At 46.6% G+C, this 25,307-nt stretch overlaps 1 protein-coding gene across 1 annotated transcript; it reads right to left on the bottom strand.

Annotated features, from left to right (window-relative positions):
- Positions 1-8,043: 8,043 nt before the first annotated feature.
- On the bottom strand, positions 8,044-20,985 carry Coa7 (cytochrome c oxidase assembly factor 7). Its single transcript, XM_075945767.1, has 3 exons — positions 20,853-20,985; positions 19,179-19,319; positions 8,044-11,273 (listed from the first exon to the last, which is right to left on the bottom strand). Exons 1-3 carry the CDS (start codon positions 20,956-20,958, stop codon positions 10,825-10,827), a joined length of 696 nt encoding a protein of 231 aa, XP_075801882.1. The 5' UTR covers positions 20,959-20,985; the 3' UTR covers positions 8,044-10,824.
- Positions 20,986-25,307: the final 4,322 nt, after the last annotated feature.

Here is a 25,307-nt window from a genome sequence, read left to right as displayed (position 1 = left end):
AGCTAGCCGAGCAGGCAGCCCCGCCGTGCCCTTATTACTACAGGTAAGAGATTTATTTGTTTTTTTTGTGGTTTTTTTTTTATTTATTTTTTTTATTTTCGAGACAGGGTTTCTCTGTAGCTTTTTGGTTCCTGTCCTGGAACTAGCTCTTCTAGACCAGGCCTGCCTCTGCCTCCCGAGTGCTGGGATTAAAGGCGTGCGCCATCACTGCCCAGTTTGGGTAAGAGATTTATTGAGAAAGTTCTGAATGCCACAGAAAGACAACATGGGACTCTGAAGAACTTTCAGGTCCACGGGAGTAAGCGGGGACCCCTTCCTATGTTTGTAAGAGGACGGGGAGGGCTCTCAGCTCACGTGTTGGTGAGTAGCCTGTTGTACAAGCTTAGGGTCAGTTGTCTGATGCCAGGTGACAGGAGACAGGGACAGCTTCCGCCTTTTAACTAGTTCCTATGTCCATCAAGCAGGGTGTGGCACATGTAAGGTGCCCTGTAAACTTGCTTTGCAGTGACTACCAGCCCCCGTAGGGCATGTGCCATGTCTTTTATGAAGCTCAGGGGGCAGAGAGAAAAAGAAGACCAAAGACCCTCTAGGGCAGTGGTTCTCAGCCTTCCTGATGCTGTAAACCTTTAATTCAGTTAGTTCCTCATATTTGGTGATGCCCAACCGTGAACTTATGTTCTCTGCTGCTTCATAACTGTAATTTTGTTACTATTATGAGTTGTAACATACATAGCTGCACTTTCTGATGGTGAAAGGGTCATTCAACACAAAGGTTGAGGAACATTAGAATCTAGCCCAAACTAAACAGTAACCAGGAGTATTAATCCAAACTGCACCCTTTGCAAACATGCAGGCCCCGAGGGAATCCTTCACCCTTGGCTCCTCTTGTCCCACCTGCAGCCCATCCCATCGCATGCCCACTGGAGGCTGAGTCTAGAAACTGCAGAACAAAGGAACCGCCAGGCTCAGAGAAAGCTAAAGGCCAGCTGGTAAGGCTGCACACAGCTGCGCTGAGCCTCTACCTGCTCTTCAATACGGTCTTTTCCTTTATGTTGTTGTTTTGAAACCGGGCTTGAATTTATAGCTCCAGCAGGCCCCGAACTCACTCTGTAGGCCTTGGACCTGCAGCAATCCTCCTGCCTTTGCTTCCTAAGTGCTGGGATTACAACTATGTGGTACCTCACCCAGCTACAACCTGCTCCTTATAGAATCCTTGGCAGTATTCTGTTGGGAAACCAACTCAGAAACCTGGGTGTTTGTCTGCTATGCCCAGGACCCCCTTCTGAGGTCCTAGGAGTACTCTTTCCTTCTCACAGAATCAGGGTCACTGGCAGGGGCCGCTTAGGCTCACTCCAGGCGGGCCACATACTCACTATAACTTAGGGCAAACTATATCTGAGCCCCAATCTCCTCATCTGCAAAATGGGCTCCAGTCCCCAATCTTCCTCACAGGAGCTCTCTTCCAGGAGCTCCCTGCAGGCAGAAGACAATATCACCATTCCTATCTACCCCACAGTGACTTCACAACCACATCTTGCTCGGGAGCCAGAGGCAGGAGGATCTTGTAGTTTGAGACTAGCCTGTCCTACAGAAGAGTTCCAGGTCAGCCAGAGCTGCAACACAAAGAAACCTTGTCACTGGGGGATGCAGGCATCACAGCTTGCGGCCACTGATGTCCGGAGCCTGCTGGGGCCTCAGGGAACCTGATCAGAGGCCATCAGTGGCTGAGGAGCTGTGTCAGCCTCTATTCCTGGAGTGAAGAAACCCAGCTGGTTTCAGGTTCCCTCAGGGAATCCTGGCCCTGACAGCTTGCTGATTAGGTGAGCAGTGTCTGACCTCAGGGTGTTCTCCTGGGCTCTCCACGTGGCCAGGCTGAGCACACACAGTGTGCTGTGGAGACCCCACCCCCACCCCGCGCAGCTGACCTTAGCCCAGCATCTAGGCCATGCTCAGAGATGATGTGTGGCCCTTTGGTTTCCAACATCTCGAGCGGAAAGATGGAGGCAGGACTAGCTCCTAATCCCAGCCACCACACTCTCAAGGGTGGCCTGTGTTCCTAACAGCTGCTTTGGCTGAGCCTCAGTTTCTCTGTCTGAAAAATGGTGAGAGTGAAAGTTTCCTCGGAGGGTTGCGAAGGGGACAAGGATAGTTTGTGCTCAAACGGTGGTCATGACCGAGACCACGAGCCCCTAAAGGACAAGTGCTGTGGGTGCCTCTGTGTCCCCAGCATCCAGCCTCAGTGCCGCGAATGACTGGGCCATGCTGGGCTGCAGTCGTGTCCCTTCACGTGTTAAAAACCTAGTTCCCAGGGTGGTGCTGTTGGGAGGTGGGGAACCTCTGAGGGAAGGGCCTTAGGAGAGCACTTTAGGTCACTGTGGGTGGGGGGATGAGTCTAGTGAAGCTGCTAGTTCTTTTATTTGTAACATGTGCATATGTGTGTGGGCTGTGCATGTATGTGCCTTCATGTTCACATGCGTGTGCCAGTGGAGCCCAGAGTTTGATAGCAAGTGTCCTCTCTTTGATCGCTCTCTACCTTGTACCCAGAGTTTGCTGATGTGGGCCAGTCTACCTAGTTGGCCAGTTCTGGGATCTCGTCTCCACCACACAAACTGTGGGACTGTGGGAGGGCCATCGCACCTACCTGGCTTTGCATGGGTTCTGAAGATGTTTGTACAGCAGGTGCTATACCTGTGAGTCAACCTTCTGGCCTCACTCCCCTTTAGCAATTCTCTCTCTCTCTCCTTTCTCTGTCTGTCTGTCTTTCTCTCTCTCTCTCTTTCTTTCTGCCTCCCCCTCCCAGACAGGTTTTCTCTGTGTAGCCCTGCCTGTTTTGGAACTTTCTCTGTAGACCAGGCTGACATCAACTCAGAGATCTGCTGGATCAAAGGCATGGGCCACCACCGCCTGGCCCAGCTGATAGTTTGTAAGAATGCTATTACGTAGCTGGTGGTGTGCAATCCCAGTGCCACAAGAATTTCACTAATTCAAGGCTAGCCTTGGCAATATAGTAAGACGTGACACCCGCTGCGATCATTTGGATGAAACTGTCCCAATAGGCTTATATATCTGAAACCTTGGTCCCCCTAGGCTATTTGGGAAGGATTAGGAGGTGTGGCCCTGTGGGAGGAGGTGTCACTGGGACTGACTTGGGATTATTTATTTTGTTTTATTTTATTATTATTGTTTGTTTTTATTTTTTGAGGCAGGGTTTCTCTGTGTAGCAGCCCTGACCGTCCTAGAACTCACTCTGTAGACCAGGCTGGCCTCAAACTCACAGAGTGCTGCCTGCCTCTGTCTCCTGAGTGCTGGGTGTGCCACCAGCACCTGGCTCTGATCTGGGACTGTAAAGCCTCCCGTCATTCTCATTGCGCTATCTGCATCCTGCTGAAGAGATGTGAGCTCACAGCTGTACATGCCGCCCACCATGCCTTTGTTCCACCGTCATGGATTCTAACCCTCGGAGACCCTAGGCCCAATTATATTCTTTCTTTTTCAAGTTACCTTATAAAGGGTGTTTTATCATAGCCATAGAAATGCAAGCTGGGAGGTGGTGGCTCATACCTTTAATCCCAGCACTTGGGACACAGAAGCAATTGGATCTCTGTGAGTTGGAGGCCAATCTGGCTACTTGGCTAGCCCTGGCTGCCCTGGAACTCACAGAGACCCACCTGCCTTCTGAGTGCTGGAATTAAAGGTGTCTGCAACTATGCCTGGCTTGATCATCAACTATTTTTGTTGTTTTTTCAAGACAGTGTTTCCCTGTGAAGCCTTGGCTGACCTCGAACTCAGAGTTTTGCCCGCCTCTGACTCCCGAGTACTGGGATTAAAGGCACCACCATTGCCCAGCTATCATCCAAATGTATGATGCGCACCTTTATCCCAGTACTCAGGAGGTAGAAGCAGGAGTCCTATGTGAGTTTGAGCTCAGCCTGTCTACCTAGCGAGTGTTCTAGGACAGTCAGGACTATGTCAGGAGACCCTTTTTCAAACAAACAAACAAAATATTCAAAAATCACTTTTAAAAATTTGCAAATAAAATCATCACACATCACATCAAGGTGGTGGCACATGCCTTTGATCCCAGCAACTGGGAGGCAGAGGCAGGCGGATCTGTGAGTTTGAAGTGAGTGAGTTCTAGGATAGCCAGGGCTACACAGAGAAACCCTTTCTCAGAAAAAAAAGGAAAGAAAAAAAGAAAAAAATTAACCAGAATCAAAATCTATCTAATTCAGTGAATTTCTGTGCAGTGAGACTAGCATTTAGAATGGTGCTGATGGGCGATGGTGGCGCACGCCTTTAATCCCAGCACTCGGGAGGCAGAGGCAGCAGCAGGATCTCTGTGAGTTCGAGACCAGCCTGGTCTACAAGAGCTAGTTCCAGGACAGGCCCCAAAACTACAGAGCAACTCTGTCTCGGAAAAAGTAAAAAATGAAAAAGCAGAAAAATTAAAAATAGAACGGCACCGATGAGCTTCACATTAAAGTTTACACTTTTGATGTTGAATGTATCTTATGCATTTATCTACCAGCAAAAATAAAAGCCATGAGAGAATTAGAACTAGAAAAGCAATTAGCTTTATATTATCTTTCATAACTCATGTCCATCCCCTGCATCCAGTTCTCCCTCAGTTATTCTTAGTATTTCAAGAACATGTGGCCTACTTAGGAGTCTTTGGCCGTGAGGATATTAATATTGGTCTGCTGGCGTTAAATGACCAAACACATGCTTTAAGATGCCAGAGTGGCAATTCTGGGTCCTGTCCCTTCATTATTATTATTATTATTATTATTATTATTATTATTATTATTATTAAGCTCAGAGCCCAATGAAAGCAGAATTGATTTATCTACTGTGAGCTTGAGCCACATCGGTTGCAGCAGACTGGGGTGGGGGTGGGGAGCCTCGTTTACAGCCCTGCGAACCACAGGCCTTATGTACCGAGAAGGAGCCTAGGTCTGATTTGTCTTGGTGGGGGAAGCTATCATCTCAGCAAGTAGCCACTGAAGGCCTGGAATGGGCCCAGCCTCCCTCAGGTCTCAGGGTAGAATTAGAATCGACCAAAGCCCTGCTCCCCAAGAACTCAGTCGTGTGAGGAGCAGAGACCGTAAATACAGAGAGCTCGCTCGGCTCTGCTTGGGTCGGCACGTCATCGGTGCTGTGATGGATGGATGCTACGTGAGTGAGCCGACTCAGGGGCGACCCCACTGGAGGAACGAGCAGCCTTCCAGCCTAGGAGATGAAAGAGAAAGGGGTTCCAGGGAAGAATCCAGCACAGGCAACCCGGGTATTTTTGTTATTGCTTTCTCATTTCATCCATAATAACCGACAAATGAAAAATGTATATACTCAAGGTGAACAATGTGTTGTATGTACACATTATACACCTGTGATCAGGAGTTAATGAACACCCCCACCCCCACAGTTAACGCGTGTGCCGACCGTCTTTTGTTGTGGGGTGATAGTGCCGGGACTACAGGCAGCTCCCTGATGCAGGAGCCCAAGATGGAGCTAAATACAGCGTCAGGAATTGGCATGGGGGTGGGGAGACATATGCTGGGCAAGGGATTGTCTTCCCCACTTAAACAGTAGGGAGGCCTGGTCCATAAACTGAAATACAATCGGCACTCCTCGGGCCTGTGCAGGGGCAACAGCTGGGAATAGTTTCCACTCGAGACCCCAGCAGGTGCAGTTCCCAGGGGCTGTTTTCTGGCAAGAGAGAGAGGAGAGGACCGTGGGGCCCCAAGTCCCCTGCCCCAGGCCCACCTCTTGCAGCTGCTCTGAGCCATCAAACCCCCCTGGAAAGCCTCCTCCCTTGTGTCTCTGATAGTAAAACGACAGCCTGTTTTAAAAGCTAGACTCCCACAGAAGCTGACAATGCCTCGTGGCAAGAAACAAGGCTCTAACTATAGAGGCTGCTTTTAAAGTCCGGCATTCCATGATAAAGGCTATTACTTAATCCTTCCAAGGACCTCTTAGAGGGCTTTCTTATCTCTACCTGAACACAGAAGGTTGGGTAACTTGTCCGAGGTTAGAGAGTCATTAAATGCAGAACAAAGAGTGGGAAACAGCACGTGCCCTTTGTACCTAAAAACTGGTATCTGGATTCCACAACCACCACAAACCATGAGGTGGACTTCAAAGGGGGAAGATCCACGCAGCAAAACAGCTTGGCAGCCAAAGCTTTCTAACAATGTAGGTTTTTATCAACACTATCAGTATTAGTATGTATGGGCGCCTGCATGCTACACACACACACACACACACACACACACAGAGGAGGTTGTTTATGGGGGTGCTGGGGACTGAAGGTCCATTGTCAGGTTTGGGTGGCAAGCACCCTTACCCACAGAGTCGTCTCAGCCCCTAAAACAATTATTTATTTTTCTCACTCTTTGTGCCCTAAACTGTTTAGTCTGTCTCGCTAATCCAGAATGGCGCACACCTGCAAGACACAGTGTCCAGGCGCTTTTTCCGCCCCGCTGGCTTTACAAAAAATGTCAGAAAACACACCAAAAATGTAACTTATTTTTAAATATATTTATCTTAAAAACCAGCAAACAGCTGTTTCTTGTTCCAGCCCCTTCACACAAGCCTCAAATCACTATGAATGACTCCCACTGTCCTTGGAATTGCCCGAGTTAAAATTTATGTCTCTTTAAATTCATGCTTGACTGGACTGCGCGTTTTTCCCTATCCTGTTGCCTCGGTCTCTTTCCCGCCCTCCTTCGCCTCACGTTCCTTAGCACAGCCCCACACCATCCATGTGTCCCACACTGGGTTTTTTTTTCTCTTGAGACAGGGCCTCATTATGCAGCCCAGGCTGGCTTGGAATTCAGTCATTTTGCCTGAATCTCCCCAGTGCAGGGATTACACGTCTACAGCACATCTGGCTGAAAATGTAACATTTTGACAGCTAACCTTCTCTATTGTTCCCAGCTCTATCTCAGGATGTGACCTAATGACACAGGTGCCTCAGGTCCTGGGCAGGAACTACTCCATACAAAAGAGTACGCACCCAACAGTGAAGTAAACTAATTCCTCAAATCACAAAGGCCATTGTTTAATTGAAAGGATATATATATATATATATATATATATAATTTTTTGTTTGTTTTTTTGAGACAAGGTTTGTATAGCCCTGGCTGTACTATCACTCACTCTGTAGACCAGGCTGGCCTCGTTTACCTGCCTCTGCCTCCTGAGTGCTGCGATTAAAGATGTGTATTAGCACTACCTGGCTCAAATTCCTAATTTTTTAAAAATTTATTTTTATATGTATGTTCTATCTACATATATACACCATGTGTGCCTGGTGCCTGCAGAAGTCAAAGAGGGCGCTGGATTGGTTACCTGGAACTGCAGTTAGGGATGGTTGGAAGGCACCATGTGAGTACTGGGAATCTAACCCAGGTCCTCTGCAAGAGCAAGTGCTCTCAACCATCTCTCCAGTCCCAATTCTGAACTTGGTTTGTTTTTCGAGACAGGGTTTCTCTGTGTAGCTTTGGAGCCTGTCCTGGAACTCACTCTGTAGACCAGGCTGGCCTCAAACTCAAAGAAACCTGCCTGCCTCCTGCCATTCGGCCCAATTCTTAATTTTAAAAAGAGTTAATCTGGGGGCTGGAGAGATGGCTCAGTGGTTAAGAGCACTGACTACTCTCCCAGAGGACCCTGGTTCAATTCCAGGCACCCACATGGTAGTTCACAACTGTCTGTAACTCCAGTCCTGGGGGATCTGACACTCACATGGGCACACACGCAGGCACATGTCAAAGCTGGTTATATCCCACTGTGTACGGCATCCTGTGTTTTTCACACAGAGAAATCCCGGGGGATCCAGCTTCCAGTTTCTGCAGACAGGTATGCAGGAATGGAATTACTAGCTCACAGGGCTAATTTAAAGTTTCCTCTTCTTACTGTCAGGTGCTCTAAACGCACAGGCTTGGTCTGCCTCTGCCTAGCCCAGAACTGCACACATTCAGAAGAGCGAAGTCCAGGCCTCTCTCTGCTGTGCTAAGAGCCACAAATCTTTTCAAGCAACTTCGTAAACAAAATGCAGTTTATTTCTAAATTTTCACATTCTCATCAGCAGGGCATAATGGTCCCGATTTCTCTATACTCGACATCTATTTTAATAGTAGTGGTCCTACTGGGTGTGAGGTAGTATCTTGGTGTGATTGTATTTTCAACAGATTTTCTTACAGCTTTTGGTTCAGAGCACAACTGAGAAAATGCAGCAACTTCTATACGAAGAATCAGCCCTTACACAGAGACACCCTGACACCTTCCCCTGAAGGCCCATTACGATCAATGAACCTCTGTGAGCACATGGTCCCCCAAAGTCCTCGCTTACATTAGGGTTTACTCTTATTTCACATTTTCCCAATTTGGACAGATGGCTCATGACCTGTATCCACATCCAGTGTACCACACAGAGTGGCCTCATGACCTTAACCCTGTAACCACCCTACCATGTGAACCTTACATATTTGTGTACCATGTATGTGCCTACTGCCTCTGGGGCCAGAAGAGGGTATGAGATCCCCTGGAGCTGCCGTCAGAAGGTTCTGAGGCACCATGTGATGGAACCAATCCCAAGTCCCCTGCAGAAGCAGTAGTGAGCGCTCTTACCCGCTGAGCCATCTCTGCAGCCTGCCACCTCAGCTTTGCCTGTAGTCCCGGAACCCACAGAACCCAGGAACTCAGCCAGCCCTCTTCCACTGAGCCACACTGCCAGGTTCTAACTTACTGATACCACTTTTTTGAGGACACCCGTATCATACAATGGGAATCACGAATGTCACCTTTGAGATTTGGCCCTTCCGTTCAGGAATATCCCTCTGCATCTGCTGTGACTCATTTTTTTTAAGTACTAGATATTCCGTTGTATCATCTACTTTGTTGCTTCCAAGCTTTGACAATCACAAAGCTTGCCACTCACAGCCCTACTGGATTTGAGCCCACATCTAATGCCCCTGGGGAAATATAAAGAGGCAAGATTGCCAAAAGACGCTGTATGTTTAGTTTTCTTAAATACTGATCGGCTGTCTTCCCAAGTGGCTGAGCCATCTTTTGTTCTCATGAACGATGCTGTCCTTGCTGCTCCATTCCACCTGCATTTGTTGTTTTGGCTTCTGGAGTCGCAGCAGTGCAGAGGACATCTCACACACACATTGGCACGGCTGCTGTTTATTTCTGAGACAGGGTTTCACTATGTACTCCTGGTTAGCCTGGCACTTCCTGCACATGGCTTTCAGTTATCTTGTAATCAAATCAATTGTCTACTGTTTTATTTCTTATTCCATTTATTTTTCACGGTGTGTACAGTCCTGCATGGAGGTCACAGGACAACTTGCAGGATCAGCTGCTTCCTTCCTCGCTGTGGTCCCAGGACAGTAGAAGAGTTTGTGTGGTTTTCATGTGTAGTTTCCCCACGATTAGGATATTTGCCCAAGCCTGTTGCTCTACGGCAGCCAATCACAACAAACGCTATTTTCAAGACGTTCTAAAAACAAACTTGATGTCTTTTAAAAAGCTCTCTCCACACTCAGGAAAGGCCCTCCCCTGTGTCAGCTTGAGGGGGCAGCTGGCTGTGTGCACAGCCCTCAAAGGCAAGCTTGCCTTCTAGAGCAGCCAGCTGCCAGACCAGAAGGGAAGCCAGAGGGTAAGGATAGATACACTGGTCCAGCTGTCAGAGGAAAAGGACAAGCTCGCCCCCTTGTGACAAGTAGAGACAATAGAAGGAAAAAATATTACAAAGGCACATGCAAACACAAAGACAAAAAAGAAAACTGCACAGCCACCATGATGAGTACATTCCATCCTGCCAGGATCTGGAGAACAGGAGCACAGCAGATTAAAAAGTCAACTGAAACAGCTCATTCATCTGGACAGTTGAACAAGTTCAGTCCTGCCTGACACAGTGGGCTGAGGCAGGGCTGGGAGTTTTAAAGCAAGCATAGATAGCACAAAGGCCTGTTCAAAAAAGAAGCAGCCAGACAGTTAATCCCAGCACTTGGGAGGCAGAGGTAGGTGGATCTTTATGAGTTCAAGGTCAGCCTGGTCAACAAGGCAAGTACTGGGATAGCCAGGACTGTAACACAGAGAAATCCTGTCTCGAAACACTCTGCCCACACTCCCAAAAGGAAAAGGTTCTGTTCAGTGGACAGCTTTGTGCTGTTGTCAGATCCCAAGCGGCAGCTGCTTCAGGAGTCTTCTGTCTTCCCATGAAGAGCAGAAGCAGCTGAGGAGGGTAATTTTGAACTACAAATGTCTTGTCTAGAGGAGAGGACGCTTAGGTTTTGTTTCCTAACCACCAGGCATAATATAACCACCTTCAACCTTCACTTGGCACACAGCTCCTGATCCGTGTAAATCTGTTGAAAGGCCTGACTGGAAAGGCAAGAAGCCCACACCGTGGTTACATAAGGCAGAGGGCGGCAGTCGTGACTGCGGCTGTTCTTAGCTCCTCAAGACCTCTGTTATGCAAATTAGGACACTTTCTAATTTTCAAGCTCTTCTGACTGATTCTTTGAGGCCTGTGGCTGCTAAATTTCCCAGCTTCTCTTTGTTTCCCCAACCCCAAAAGGCTCCTCAGTTTGCCCCTATTTTTCAGAGGTCCAGTTTAGAAATTAAGGCCCCCATAACACAGGTGTCTTCGCAGAATACCCACAAAGGATTATTTACTAAAACACACACTTCCAGCCCCTCCCAGCAGGTGACACTCTGGAGCAGATGGCACTGACTGACATACGGGCTCATCCGGTTTCACAGCAGAGGTGTCAGTGTCAAGCTGTCCCTTGCTTGGAAGGGAGGGTGGGCCACACATTACCCAAACGTTAAAGGTTGGACGTTTTTCTGTTGTTCTTTGTGGAGCTGCTGGGCCCTATTTTTCAGCATTTCGGCCTTGGCCTCGTCCTTATCAACACCATCCCCCAGTTTATACATGCGGCTGGCATTGGCGCAGGCCCAGATGTGGCCCAGGTCACAGGCCTTCATTGAATATTTACACGCCAGAGCCATGTCCTTGGGAAAGCCAGGGGCACCCTGTAGAAACATGGCGCTGAGGTTGAAGCAGCTGGCTGCATAGCCGCCATCACAGGCTCTAGTGTAGTAGTCCCTGGCCTTCCCCAGGTCAGGCTGGCCGTCCTCGTTGGCCTGTCCGTCGTGTGCCAGGAGCCCAACATTGTGACAGGACTCCACAGACTTCTTCCCTGGCTTCTCACAGGCCTTCAGAAAGCAGGCAGACGCAGCCTTTAGGTCCTGACTCAGGCCACCTACAGACACAGAAAACAAAGGAAAGGTACGCTCAAGGGCTGGGCAGACAGCTCAGTGGTAGAGCTCTTGCCTAACAATATCAGAGGGCCTGGGTTCAATCCCCAGTACCTCCACCACCCCAAACCAGGGCTGAACCTATTTGTGTCTGGCCAAGGTTAAAGAACCATCCCTGAGTCAAGCCCTGTGAGCTAAAGTAAGATGGAGGAAGGGAACCCTGGACTCTTTGGTTCACATGATCTCTTATTAGGAAGCCAAGCCAGGAAGAGACAAGTCAGCTTAGAGCACCAGAGACTACCATGTGGGGCTACGGTGAGAACACTGCATTTTAAAATAAGCAACTGAATGTTTCTTAATCTAAATATATAGTTGGCCTCCATATTTATGAGCTCTGCATATGCAGATCCCATCAGTTATGAACATGATTACAGCATTCAACCCAGACACCAGCTGCAAATTTATCCGACCACGGACTGAAAATATTCAGGGAAAAAAACAAGTCTGTGCTAAAAATGTATGGACTTTCCCTGTCATTCCCAGCACAGTACATGGGACAACTATTACAGTAGTGTTTACACTGTATTAGGTAGCACAGCTAGAAATGATTTGAAGGGAAGGAAGGATGTGTGGGTGTTTATGCCAATTCTCTGTGTGCAAGATTTGGAGTACCTACAGGAAGACTCTGATCCTACAAAGCTCCTGGAAATAATCTCCCAGGGCAGAAAAACAACAACAACGAAAAGCTAAAGCTAAGGTGTGTGTGGCTTAACACCTTTAATCCCAGCACTTGGGAGGCAGAGGCAGGGGGATCTCTGTGAGTTCCAAGACAGTCAGAGCTACCTAATAGAGAGACCCTATTACAAACAAAACAAAACAAACTAAAAAAAAAAAAGACAGGAATGACTTGGAGCTGGGAATGGTGATATATGCCTATAATGCTATATTACCCTAGCACTGAGGAAGTAGAGGCAGGAGAATCCAAAGTTTGAGATCACCTAAGCTACATAATAAAGTTGTTTCAAAAAAAAAAGTAGCCGGGCTGTGGTGGCGCACGCCTTTAATCCCAGCACTCGGGAGGCAGAGGCAGGTGGATCTCTGTGAGTTCGAGGCCAGCCTGGTCTACAAGAGCTAGTTCCAGGACAGGCTCCAAAACCACAGAGAAACCCTGTCTCAAAAAACCAAAAAAAAAAAAAAAGTAGCAATCAACCTTTTCTTATTTATTCACAGTATGGCGGTATGAAAGCAAATGCCCCTCAAAGGGAGTGACACTATTAGGAGGTGTGGCCTTGTTGGACAAAGTGTGTCACTGTGGAGGCTGACTTTATATATATGCTCAAGTCACACCCAGGGAGACCACTTCCTGTTGCCTGCACAAGATGAAGAACTCTTGGCGACCTCTCCAGCACCATGACTGCCTGCACGCAGCCATGTCCCATGATGATAATGGACTGGACCTCTGAGTTGTAAGCCACCTAATTAAATGTTTTCCTTTATAATAGTTGCTGTGGTCATGGTGTCCCTTCACAGTCGCAGGGACTGCGGTATTGCTGTGATAGGCTGGACCACGTTTCTATTTGGAGTAATAAGGACTTCGTGAGTGTGGGTTAGCAAAGCATTAAGTGTTGCTAATAGGCCATACTAGTAGGAGCAGGGGAGACAGTGGTGCTGGGAGTTATCTGAACCATCGGGTCCTGGCTCAAGAGGTTTCAAAGGAAAAGAATATTAATATGTAGCCTAGAGATAGTTCTTGTGATATTTTGGTGAAGATTTTGCCTGCTTTTTGACCCTGTCTGAAGAATCTGCCTGAGACAAAAGTGACAAGGTTAGGATTAATTCCGATGGCAGAGGAAATCTTGAAAAAGCCTAGTATTGTTATTGTATGGTTATTACTGGTCACTCTTATAAAGGTTTATAATGAGAAGGAACAGGTGCAGCATGGAAAAATATTTGAGAAAAGGAACATCAGAAAGTGGAATGAGTTGGGCAGTGGTTGCGCACGCCTTTAATCCCAGCACTTGGGAGGCAGAGGCAGGAGGATCTCTGTGAGTTCGAGGCCAGACTGGTACCAGGACAGGTCGGCTCCAAAGCTACACAGAGAAATCTTTTCCTGAAAAAAAAAAAAAACACAAAAAAAAAACAAAAAAAAAAGAAAAAGAAAAAAGAAAAGAAAAAGTGGAAGGAATTTCTCTGGCCAAGAAGATAAACGGATTAAGAAATGGAATAAAGGGAGTGGTGACCTCAGGACAAGATCCCACCTAGCTAAATTTCCAACTTGTGAAAAGGATTAAAGAGAAGCTTAGAGCTGTATGTAGTGACGCAGGCCTTTAATGCCAGCTCTGAGAAGAGAGAAGCTGGAAGATCTCTGAGTTTGAAGCCATCCTAGTCTACAGATCCAGTTTCAGGACAGCCAACTTAGGCCATGGAAGAAATGATCAAAACCAGAAAGTTGATGAAGATGTAACTGAACGAGCCATGTTCCAGCCCCAGCAGAACTTGGCAACTTGAGACACATGATTCTGGCTTTAGAGTTAAAGACAGAAGAAAGGGGCTATGGAATTCACCTCTGTGTCTAAGGGAAGCCACTGAGACCAGACATGTGTCAAGGGGGTCCCCGAAAGAAGGCCTAGAGGGGGCGTTTTGTGAAGCTGTCAAGTTGAAGCTTGGATTGCGTTGGAGACCCCAGGATACTGGAGATGCCAGAGCCATGGGATACCTGCCAAAAAAAGCTGCTAACAGGGAGTAGAACCAGTCCAAGAGGAAGAAGGGTACAGCAGTCAACAAAATTGAAAGGACCGGAGATCTGAAGAGTATTTTGACATGGAGATGCAGAGTTTGGAGTTTGCCCAGCAGGTTTCAGTCTTTTCTGGTCTAATATTTCCTCACTATGCTTCCTTCCCTATGCTTTGGAATGGTAATGTATATAACCTGTGCCATTATATGTTAGAAGTGTGTCACCTGCTTTTTGATTCTGACTTACAGGGGATTACAGTTAAGAGATTGCATGAATGTCGGAAGAGACTTTGAACTTTCTAAACTTATTTTCTGAGGGCAGGTGAGCGCCTGCATGTATATATGTGTATCACATGCATGCCTGGTACCTGCAGAGGCCAGAAGAGGCATCAAACCCCTAGAATTGGAGTTATGGATAGTTGTAACTGCCATGTGGGTGCTGGGAAAGAAATGCCAGGAGAACAGCCAGTTGAATCACTGAGTCATTGCTCCAATCCTTTTTGGATTCTCTGTTGGGTTACTTACCCTGAAGAAAGCTAAAGGCAGATCATTAGGAGACTTGAGCACAGCAGGGGGGCATAGAGAGCTCACAGTCATTGGGATCAGAGTCCCCAGACAGCAGCTGACCGAGCCAAGGCCTTTGCAGTCAGGCCAGGGAGTAAGTCAGCATCTAAAGGGCAACTTCAATCACACCTTCCAACCACTGCAGTACTACTTCCCTTGCCAGTGTTTTGACCAAGGCACCCAGCTAAACCAACCCCAAATTCCTAACCCATAGAAGCAAAGAGGGAACCTTGGTATCTGGCAAAAACTTAGCATTACTTAAGATCTAATGCCAACTGGGGCGTGAGAAGAAATATAAGAGCACAATTACTCAGTTCTTATTCTGTGCTCAGCACATCCTGACAGCTTTACTGTATTTTATTTTTAAATCTTATTTAGAGTATTCTGCTTGTGCATATGCGTATGCACCGTGAGTGCACCCAGTGCTTGAGGTCAGAAGTTGAAGTCCCTGGAACTGGAGTTACAAATGGTTGTGAACCTGGGTCCTCTGCAAGAACAAGTGCTTAACAGCTGAGCCACCTCTACAGCCCACATACTAATATCTTTACCTGAATTGCCTGGAGTAACTCCATTTTGTCCTAGATTATCTAATGACACCCCCAGCGCCACATCCTGCCGAGCAGAATGTTCTCCTGCGGCTTCCGGAGGGCCATTGTCTTACAACATCAAACAAACTGTTCTAACAAACTGACCTCCTCAGACAGGCACACAGACATCCCACCCCACCCTCCCATGCCTCTGACGTGATGTGATTGTGTTTTGGATGTTAGAACCCCACCGTGCTTCAATTTAGGTGGAGTTCTTTCTGGTATGAGCTTGTTCTCAGTCAGTAGCAAATAAAGGATTCTTCATTGGCCTTGTATTCTCAGTGGTCTGTAATCTGCTCAAGTGTGTGTTTCATACTGATACTCTCTATCTTTCACAATAAAACTATGGAGCAAGAACTATTTCATTTCTTTTTCTTTTGAATTCTGAGGCAGGATCTCAATCTGTAACCCAACTACATTAAGTCCAGGCTCTGTAAACCCCAGTTTACAGGTGCTAAAACTGGAACACGGAGTTAAAAGTGACTAGCTAAGGCTGGGATGGTTGTCATGCCTAATTGTCAGGGGTCATGCAAGGGAACCAATAGGCAGCATGGAAGGAACCCATGGAACAATGGCTGGGCGGGCAGCAAAGCCATGTCCGAGTGAGCCTTCAAGCGGGAGAGCCGCAGGGACTACATGTCCTATTGAGCACAGCTCTGCTCACTGCCCATCATGATCTATGGGTTACATGAAAACTCTCCGGGGTTTCTAGCCCCTCACTGGGCAGTGTTACTGGTACTTAAAATAACAGTGATTGACTTTTTCCAAGCACTGCTGCTGGAACAGATTGACGACTCAACCACCATTCTGAGAAAGACTCTAGACATATGGATTGCTGGTAATATTAAGTTAAGATGTTTTTGTTAAGGGCTTTGAGATAGAAAATCTTGGGGGACAATTTATAAAGTTTAGAAAGACACACTTTAAATAGTTGAATAAGGGACTCACTGATGTCAGGGAACAAAAACAATTGCAGCCTGGCCACTGCTGGCTGACGTACCTTTCTTGCGACAATAGCCTGATGATCAAAGACAATGATTAATTACTTGTAACCATTTCTGCTCTCAACTTCCTGATAGGATTTAATAAAAAACAGTGTTGATGAGTGGTTATGCACCCTAAGGACTTAAAGTAGAAATGACTGATTGTTTTTCATATGTGGAAGTTTAGATTTGTGATTCTTTTCAGATTTTTATAAGATTACCTTTTGAGATAATTAAATAACTGATTTTTTTTATTTTTGTTTTTTGGTAACTGCAAAATGCAGCCTGCTGGTAAAAGAATTAGCTGAGTAAGGTACTGTTGGGAATATTATTATTATTATTTTTTTTTTTTTTTTTGGTTTTTCGAGACAGGGTTTCTCTGTGGCTTTGGAGCCTGTCCTGGAACTAGCTCTGTAGACCAGGCTGGTCTCGAACTCACAGAGATCCGCCTGCCTCTGCCTCCCGAGTGCTGGGATTAAAGGCGTGCGCCACCATCGCCCGGCTGGGAATATTATTTTAAGGTGTGTTACTTTTGTTTATGTTGCATTTGTTTAACTCCACGAAGCTGTGATACTTTTTCTGTCTAGAAAACCTGATATTCAAATAAAGATCTGAATGGCTAATAGCAAGGCAGAAGAAAGGATAGGCGGGGCTGGCAGGCATAGAGAATACAGAAGGAGAACACTGGGAGAAGGGATTTGGAGTAGTAGCCCAAGAAGGAGAAGGACTTCAGGGGTCAGGCACCCAGCTACACAGCAATCCACAGAGTAAGATTTAAGCTTGGTGGTGGTGGTGGTGGCACACATCTTTAATCCCAGCACTTGAGAGGCAGAGGCAAGTGGATCTCTGTGAGTTCAGGGCCAGCCTGGTCTATAAGAGCTAGTTCCAGGACAGCCAGGGCTGTTACACAAAGAAACACTGATTTAAAGAAATAAGTGAATAGTAGAAACACAGAGGCCAAAGGGTAGATGGGATAATATAAGTTAAGAAACGCAGGCAAGAAACCAGCCAAGCTAAGGCCGGATGTTTATAAGTAAGACTCTGTGTGTGATCCACTTTGGAGCTGGGTGGTGGGCCCCTAAAAGAGTCCAAATAGCATAACATCATATTACTACAAAGTATCTTGCTTATTCACACTTTGTGAGTTTATAACAAGTTGCTTGGATATGAATGTATGTGGGTTCTTAGAGACAATTTGTTTTCACCTGTAATATATAAGATGTTTTCGTAAGGGAAATGGAAAACATGATGTCTTTTATTTGTATTCATTGTAATCATTCTCTTAAAAATAGAATATAACCATATTGTAATTTTTATATTGCTTGAAAGATTTTTTGGGGGTATATACACGCTGTAAGGGAAAAAATAAAGAGACACAGAAGGGAAACATCAGGGTAGAAGGACAGAAAAAGAATAGAGTAGAACAAGCAACAGAAAGAATAATAAAAGGAAGAACTAATCTTTTGTCCGCAGAAAAGTCCTCGAGTGTCTGTTTGTCTGTCCAGCAGTTTGCCTGCTCTGCATTTCCTCTTCAGTTTCTCTGACCTGCTGAGGGCCTGCTATTCATCAGCACCCTAGTGAGATGCTGACATGCTGGAGGGTGTGTGTGTGTGTGTGTGTGTGTGTGTGTGTGTGTGTGTGAGAGAGAGAGAGAGAGAGAGAGAGAGAGAGAGAGAGAGAGAGAGAGAGAGAGAGAGAGTTTCCAGTTCTCATTGGCCCCAGAGAATTAAGTTTTACTCCTTCAGATAGAAAGGTCAATTGAGTGATTAGTCCCACTGACTCCATGGCTCCCCTTCAATTCCTGAGCTACCAAAGGCTGGTCCTTCCAACAACACCTAATCTGTAATTTCTCATTCAGGAAGCAGAGGCAGGAGGTTCCTGAAAATTCCAGGCCAGCTTGGACTACAAATTGAATTCTAGGCCAGTGTCTTAGGGTTTCTATTGCTATGATTAAATACCATGACCAAAAACAAGTTGGGGAGGAAAGAATTCATCTGGCTTATTCTTCCATATCCATAATCCTTGGCTTTCTTTTTTCTTTTTCCTTTATTTTTTTGAGACAGGGTTTCTCCGTGTAACAGTCCCGGCTATGCTGGAATTCATTTTGTATACCATAGCCTGCTTTCTTATAGAACCCAGGACCATTACCTGCCCAGGGGTGGGCTCATACACAATGGGCTTAGCCTTCCCCTATCAATCACTAATTAGGCAAATGTCCTACATGCTGAGTGGTGGTGGCAACTTAACTTTAACCCCAGCACTTGGGAGGCAGGGGCAGGCAGACCTCTGTGAGTTCAAGGCCAGCCTGGTCTACAGAGCAAGTTCCAGGACAGGCTCCAAAGCTACACAGAGAAACTCTGTCTCAAAAAACCAAAACTCAATCAATCAAACAAACAAAAGCTAAAAACAAACAAACAAAAAACCCAAAACAAAACAAAAAGAAAGAAAAAGAAATGTCCTACAGGGTAGCCCTACAGCCTGATCTTATGCAGGCATTTTCTCAGTTGGGGTTTTCTCCTTTCAGAGACTCTAGCCAGAGCAGCCAACAAAACTATAGTAAAATCCTATCCTAAATAATGAGCTAGACCTGGTAGCTCATGCCTTTAATCCCAGTACTCAGAAGGCAGAGGCAGGCGGATTTCTGTGAGTGTGAGGCCAGCCTGGTTTACAGAGTGAGTTCCAAGACAGACAGGGCTGTAGAGAGACCCTGTCTAAAAATATTTTAATCATGAGCCAGAGACATGACTTGCTGCCGCCAACTCTGATGACCTGGGTTCGATTCCCAGAACCTACATGGTGGAAATGGAGAACCAACTTCTGTCAGTTGTCCTCTGATCTCCACATGTAGGACATGGTACATACCTGCCCCACACCAAAATAAATAAGTAAATGTAATTTTAAAAACTTCTTTAAGAAAAAGAAGAAAATTAATTGGCTCAAGGTCCCACAATGTGCAAACAGTAACCTCAAAGGCTGCTTCACTTAAAGGGCCACTCTCTCCCACCACCTGTACTCTGTGAGGCATGTGGAGATGGCATCTTACCTTTTCCAGTCACATAATAGGCCCCCAGTTTATAGCAGCTGTCACTGTGCCCATTGTCCTCACAGTTGAACTTCAGCACCTTGGCAGCTTCATCAAAATTCTTCTGGATCCCCTCCAGATAGTCCACCAGCCGATAGCAACCTAGGAGAGGGAAGAGTTGCTCATGCCAGCTGCTGCTGTTCAGTGGGTACAGGTAGAGCCAGATAGAGCCTAGCTCTTACTCAAATGGCTGTGTGCCGCTAGACTGTGTGTAGCTAGGCGGCACAGCACTTGTTAGAGCGTGGGAGGCCCTCTGTTCAATCTCTAGCCCCGCAATAAAAATAACACAAGTAAGCTACAAAGGAGGGAACGGGCTAAGATTCGCTTTGCCTTTGTAAAAACATTACACAGAGGCACATGTTTGCACCTGCCTGGATGACTACAGGATGACGGGACATTCTGACACCAAAAATCATAACACATGTTATCTTTGTTTGTTTAATTCTATTTATTTCCTTGAGACAGGGTCTTATATAGCTTAGACTGGACCAGAACTCACTATGTCACTGAGGCTGTCCGTCCCTGACCCTCCCTGCCTCCACTTCCTAGAGTGCCAGGATCACACCCAGGCCAGGCATGTGCTGCCACACCCAGTTTAAGCCAGGAACTGAACTTGGAGTGAACACGAGCCCCCACATCCCCAAGCCTCAGCCCGTTCTCCACTCACAGCTCTGTATAGTCTCCACATAACACACACCAACTACCATGAACCCCTCAAACATCTCTACAGGATCAAGTTCCTGCCTTAGAAGGATGGACACACTGCAACCCAGGCTCCCTGTACAAACTTCATTCTGGAACCAGAGGCAGAGCACAGTGGTGAAAGAGTTGCCTAATACACGCAGAAGCCCTGGGTTTGAGTCTCAAGACTGCACCACAAGAATTAATTTGACTTAATTCTGACAGATCCTGACTTCGACCTTCCAAAAGAGAACTCTTGTTTTCCCACCTTGCCTCCACTGACTACAAAATAAATAAAACACTAGGAAAACAACTCTGCTTCTCTGGGCGTCAATCAATCCTACACTCAACCACCTCACTCACTACACAAAAGACGCCAGTTCTGTCTCAGATTTTTTTTTTTTTTTTTGGTTTTTCGAGATAGGGTTTCTCTGTGGTTTTGGAGCCTGTCCTGGAACTAGCTCTTGTAGACCAGGCTGGTCTCGAACTCACAGAGATCCGCCTGCCTCTGCCTCCCGAGTGCTGGGATTAAAGGCGTGCGCCACCATCGCCCGGCTTCAGATCTTTTCATTAGCTATTGCCTCTGCCTGGCAAAGACCTACAATGGTTTGTCCCCTTCTTTATAAGTTTATTCAAAAGCCATTCCATTGTGCAGTACCAGTTCTTTTATCCTAACCTGATTCGCATTTACTATTATCACATATTTCACTTATTTCCTTGCGTATTCACCATTGCATCTCCGGTCCTTCCTCCCTAAACCCGACCAGGGCAGGTCTAGCCTGAGGGCTCCGCCCCTCCGCAGAAGCCCCGCCCCCGGTACACCCCAAGTCCCCGCCCACAGCTTGCTAGTGTCCATGACCGCGTCCTCAGGCGTCCTCCACCTGCCACGTGACCTCGTCCTAGCCAAACGCTCGCGCCCCTTCTCGGCACCCCAGCTGCGCAGGAGGCTCTCACCATCCGGGTCCTTCTCGCGGTAGCACTGGTAGTGACACTCCACCTTCATGTTCTCCAGGAAAGACTTCACCTGCTCCTCGTCTTGGAAGTCAACCAAGCCCGCCATGCTCCGAATCCCACGAACCCGGACGTGGTCCCGCCCCCAAATCACGTGAGCTGCTCATTGGGCGGGGCTTGCCGCCTCTCGTGTGAGGTCAGCGCTCTGCGGGTCTCCGGATACCGACGCTCCCAACAGCCTTTGCGGTGAGGGCGGCTTTCTTCCCCATTTCTTCGTCTTTGTTGAAGGCTCGCTCCCGGTAGTCTACCTCCGCTTAAGTGAGGTAATTCTGCCCCATAGTGGTTTTCTCCCTGCAGTCGGGATCAGCCAGCCCTCCTGCAGTCCCAATTCTAAAGCCGAGACGGCCGGGAGCTCCGATCCCTGTCTTCCCAGAGCTTGCAGCGTTGGGCTGGAGCTCACCGCCAAGTGCTCCCAGCCCTGCAAAATACAGAACTTGAGATTCATCAGGAAAGCATTTGCGTATTCAGGCAGCAAGCGTTTTGAGTAACTTGTGTGTCCAACATATGGCTGGAACACCTGACAAAAATAAGTCTCTGCTAGTGCCACGGGATGCATTTATCTCAATATTCTTTCTAGACCCATCAAGGTCACCACCATTAATGACGTGAGATGTGAAGGTGACCGCTTAAGAGCACTGACTGCTCTTCCAGAGGACCCGGGTTCAATTCCCAGCATACACATGGCAGGCAGCTCACAACTACCTATAAATCCAGTTCCAGGGCGATCTGACACTTTCACACCAGTGCACATAAAGTGAAATAAATCATAAAAAGTTAAAAAAAAAGAATGAAGAGCTAGAGAGATGGCTCAGAGGTTAAAAACTCTGACAACACTCACAGAAGAAGGCACCAGAGCTCATTGCAGATGTTTGTGAGCCACCGTGTATCCTCTTCTGGAATGCAGGCAGAACGCTATATAAATAAATAGTTATTTTTAAGAAATATATTTAAACTGGGCAGTGATGGTGCACGTCTCTAATCCCAGTACTCAGGAGACAGAGGCAGGCGAATCTCCGAGTTCGAGGCCAGCCTGGTATAGAGTGAGTTCCAGAACAGCCAGAGATACACAGAGAAACCTTGTCTCAAAAAACCAAAAGAGATGGAGAGAGAGAGAGAAAGAATGAAGATTTAGCTTGGTAGCAGAGGGCATCCCTAGCAGGTGCAGGAGTCCTAGGTTCGATCCCCAGCACCACGCAAAAGGAGAAGCACGTCAAGGTGGGGCAAGGGGCTTCACCTGTATTTTTTTGTTTTGCTTTTTATTTTGAGTCTAAGTAAAATTTTTCACAAACTACCCAAAAGCAGTTCCTCCCTCCACTCACTAGGTCTAGGGCTTTTCTGTGGAACACAGTCCATGTTTTCCCAGTATCCGATATAGCGTGGCCTCACCACTAACTCATTTTAATGACAGATGGGGAGCGACTTACTTCAGCTAGTAAACGTCTTTGGAAATTCCCGATTTACTTATTTATTTATTTGGTTGGTTGGCTTTGGTTTTTTGAGGCAGGGTTTCTCTGTGTAGCAGCTCTGGCTGTCCTGGAACTCACATTGTAGACCAGACTAGCTTTGAACTCACAGAGTTCTGCCCATCTCTGCCTCCGACATGCTGGGATTAAAGGTGTACGCCACCATTTTCCTTGGCATAGAATCTCACCGTGTAGTTCAGGACTACCTTTAACTTGAGAAGATCCTCTTGCATCAACCTACAGAGTACTATTACAGGTATAAGATACCACATCCAGCTACCCACATTCTTTTTTGTATCCCTGACCACCAGAGGGAACCCTCAGGAAACATGTCCCTGGATGGGAAGGCCTGACCTTTGGTTTTGAGACTTCCTCCTTAGCCTGACCTTCAAGACCCTGTGAAATCTTATCATATCCTCTCAGTAAAGATTGACAGATATAACGACTACACCAACCCAAAATAGATCTAGAAACTTCTTCCTCAATGTTCCATATTATTTGATATATTCTGTATAATATGTTATGAAAGGACTAATTTTGGAGGGTAGACAGATCTTAGCTGAGAATCACTATCCCATCCTGAGAGTGGAGCTCAGCGTTATAACTCCTGCCAATCTGCTTGAGATCCTAGGTTCAATCCTGGGGTGAGGGGAGTCAGTGAGATGGTGTGGCTCAAACTCCCCTCCTCCCACAAATAAACAAATATAAAAAAGTCCTTATCCTGTCCAAAAGCTAGGTGTAGCAGCTAGAGGACCAGGAGTTCAAAGTCATCCTTTTTTTTCTTCAGAGTCATCCTTGACTATATACTAAGTTGAGGCCAACCTGAGCTATGTAGTGAGACACCGTCTCAAAAAAACAGAAACAGAACAAACAAAACCAGTGTGTGGGGGGAAGTAAGACTTCCTGTGGTGATATTTTGTTTGTGCTATAGCAAATAAAGCTTGCCTAAGAGTGAGAGTGTGGCCATAGAGGTCAGGCAGTGGTGGCTCACACCTTTAATCCCAACACTAGGGAGATGGAGGCAGGAAGGGATATGACTGGGCAGAGAGGAATAAAAGGCTGGAGGAGACAGGAACTCAAGGCAATCAGTCTGAGAACTTGTAGAGACAGGATCCCCGTTCAGTCTGAGGATTCTTAGAGACAGGATTTTGCCCTGTTGGTTCTGAGGATTTCGTAGAGGTAAGAACTAGTGACCGGCTGCTCTGCTTCTCTGATCTTTCAGCTTTTGCCCCCTAATATCTGACTCCAGGTTTTTATTATTAAGACCAATTGGAATTCGCACTACACATTTGCCTGTCATGGTCAAGGTCCTAGGCTGGTTCACCAATACTATGAGAAAATAAAATAATAGAGCAGGGTTCAGCGAGAATGCTACACATAATTAAAGTCAAGCCTGGCCACAAGTACTCCTTCTCAGTCATTAAACTGTGCAGTGAGACCAACTGAGCAGTAGAGGGCAGTAAAGGGTTGGCAGAAATAGAGGCACCACCAGGACAAGCACAAAGTCACTTAATCATACTTTTTTGTTGTTTTTTTGTTTTGTTTTTGTTTTTGAGACAGGGTTTCACTGTGTAGCCCTGGATGTCTCAGAACTACTCTATAGATCAAGCTGGCCTGGAACGCACAGAGATCCACCCGCCTCTGCCTCCCCAGTGCTGGGATCTAAAGCGTGCTTCAAATTTTAAAAAGAAATGTAAGATCTTCAAAAAACAAAAACAAAAATCAAAAAAACGGTATGCTGCTGCTTTATTATTATTTTTTTTTAGTCCTTTCATTATCTCTGTAGGATTATTTCCCTCGGTTCTCTAGTGCTGAGATCACAGCCAGGGCTTCACACGCTAGGCATGTTTTCTTCCTCTGAGGCATACCCAGATCCTCTGTATTCTTCCAAATGCTTGTGTTTACTTTGTAAATGTATCAGTTGCCCAATGAATACATTGATCTGTGTTTATCACAAATTAATCTCTTATTTTTCACCTAATAGCCCTTTTCTGTAAGTGTGATTTGTAGCTAGCAGGCATGTTTCCAACTGTTGCAGGTTGCAGATAAAGTGAAGCAATTTTCTGGAAAACAGTGTTAAGGAACTTCCCCCCACCCTACCCCCAGACAGGGTTTCTCTGTTTAAAAGTTCTGGCTGTCCTTAATCTCACTTGGTAGACCAGGTTTGTCTCTAACTCACTGAGATCCGCCTGCCTCTGCAGGAATTAAAGGCGTGTACCACCACCGCCTAGCCACTGTTTTTTTTTTCTTATGGTGACTATTAGTGATCTTTGGACAGTAGTTAATAATATGAAACTGCTTCATTTAGTATTTATTGTACTTTAAAACAGCCTTTAAGCCCGGCGATGGTGGCGCACGCCTTTAATCCCAGCACTCGGGAGGCAGAGGCAGGCGGATCTCTGTGAGTTCAAGGCCAGCCTGGTCTACAGAGCTAGTTCCAGGACAGAAACCAAAAAGCTATGGAGAAACCCTGTCTCGAAAAATCAAAAAAAAATTAATTTTGTGTTGATGAATGTTTGGCTCCTCTGTATTTGCACCGGGTGCATGCCCGGTGCCTACAGAGGCCAGACAAGATTGTTGGATCTACTAGAACTGGACTTACAGGCAGTAGTGTGCTGCCATGTGGGTTGCCACTGAATCCGGGACCTGTGCAAGAGCCAGGAGTCCCCGCCCTGTCCCCACTGTCGTCTTTTGTGGTAGGGCCTATGTGTATAGTCCAGGTGGCCTCCAATTGTTGTGTGTTTGTTTTTGAGACAGGGTCTCAATACACAATATCAGCTGGCCTGGAACTCACAGAGATCCTCCTGCCGCCACCCTCTCCCCAACTGCAGGACACGGTTCCATCACACCTTCCACCTGCTTGTACATGTTATTAATCTAGAGGCAACACAATCCTTGAACTCCTGATCCTCCTGCCTCCACCTCCATCTCCCCA

The sequence above is a fragment of the Microtus pennsylvanicus genome, chromosome 13, assembly GCF_037038515.1.
Source record: "Microtus pennsylvanicus isolate mMicPen1 chromosome 13, mMicPen1.hap1, whole genome shotgun sequence".
Classification (NCBI taxonomy): Eukaryota; Metazoa; Chordata; class Mammalia; order Rodentia; family Cricetidae; genus Microtus; species Microtus pennsylvanicus.
The sequence above is the reverse complement of the archived record's forward strand: the minus strand, read 5'-3'. Positions and strand labels throughout refer to the sequence as shown.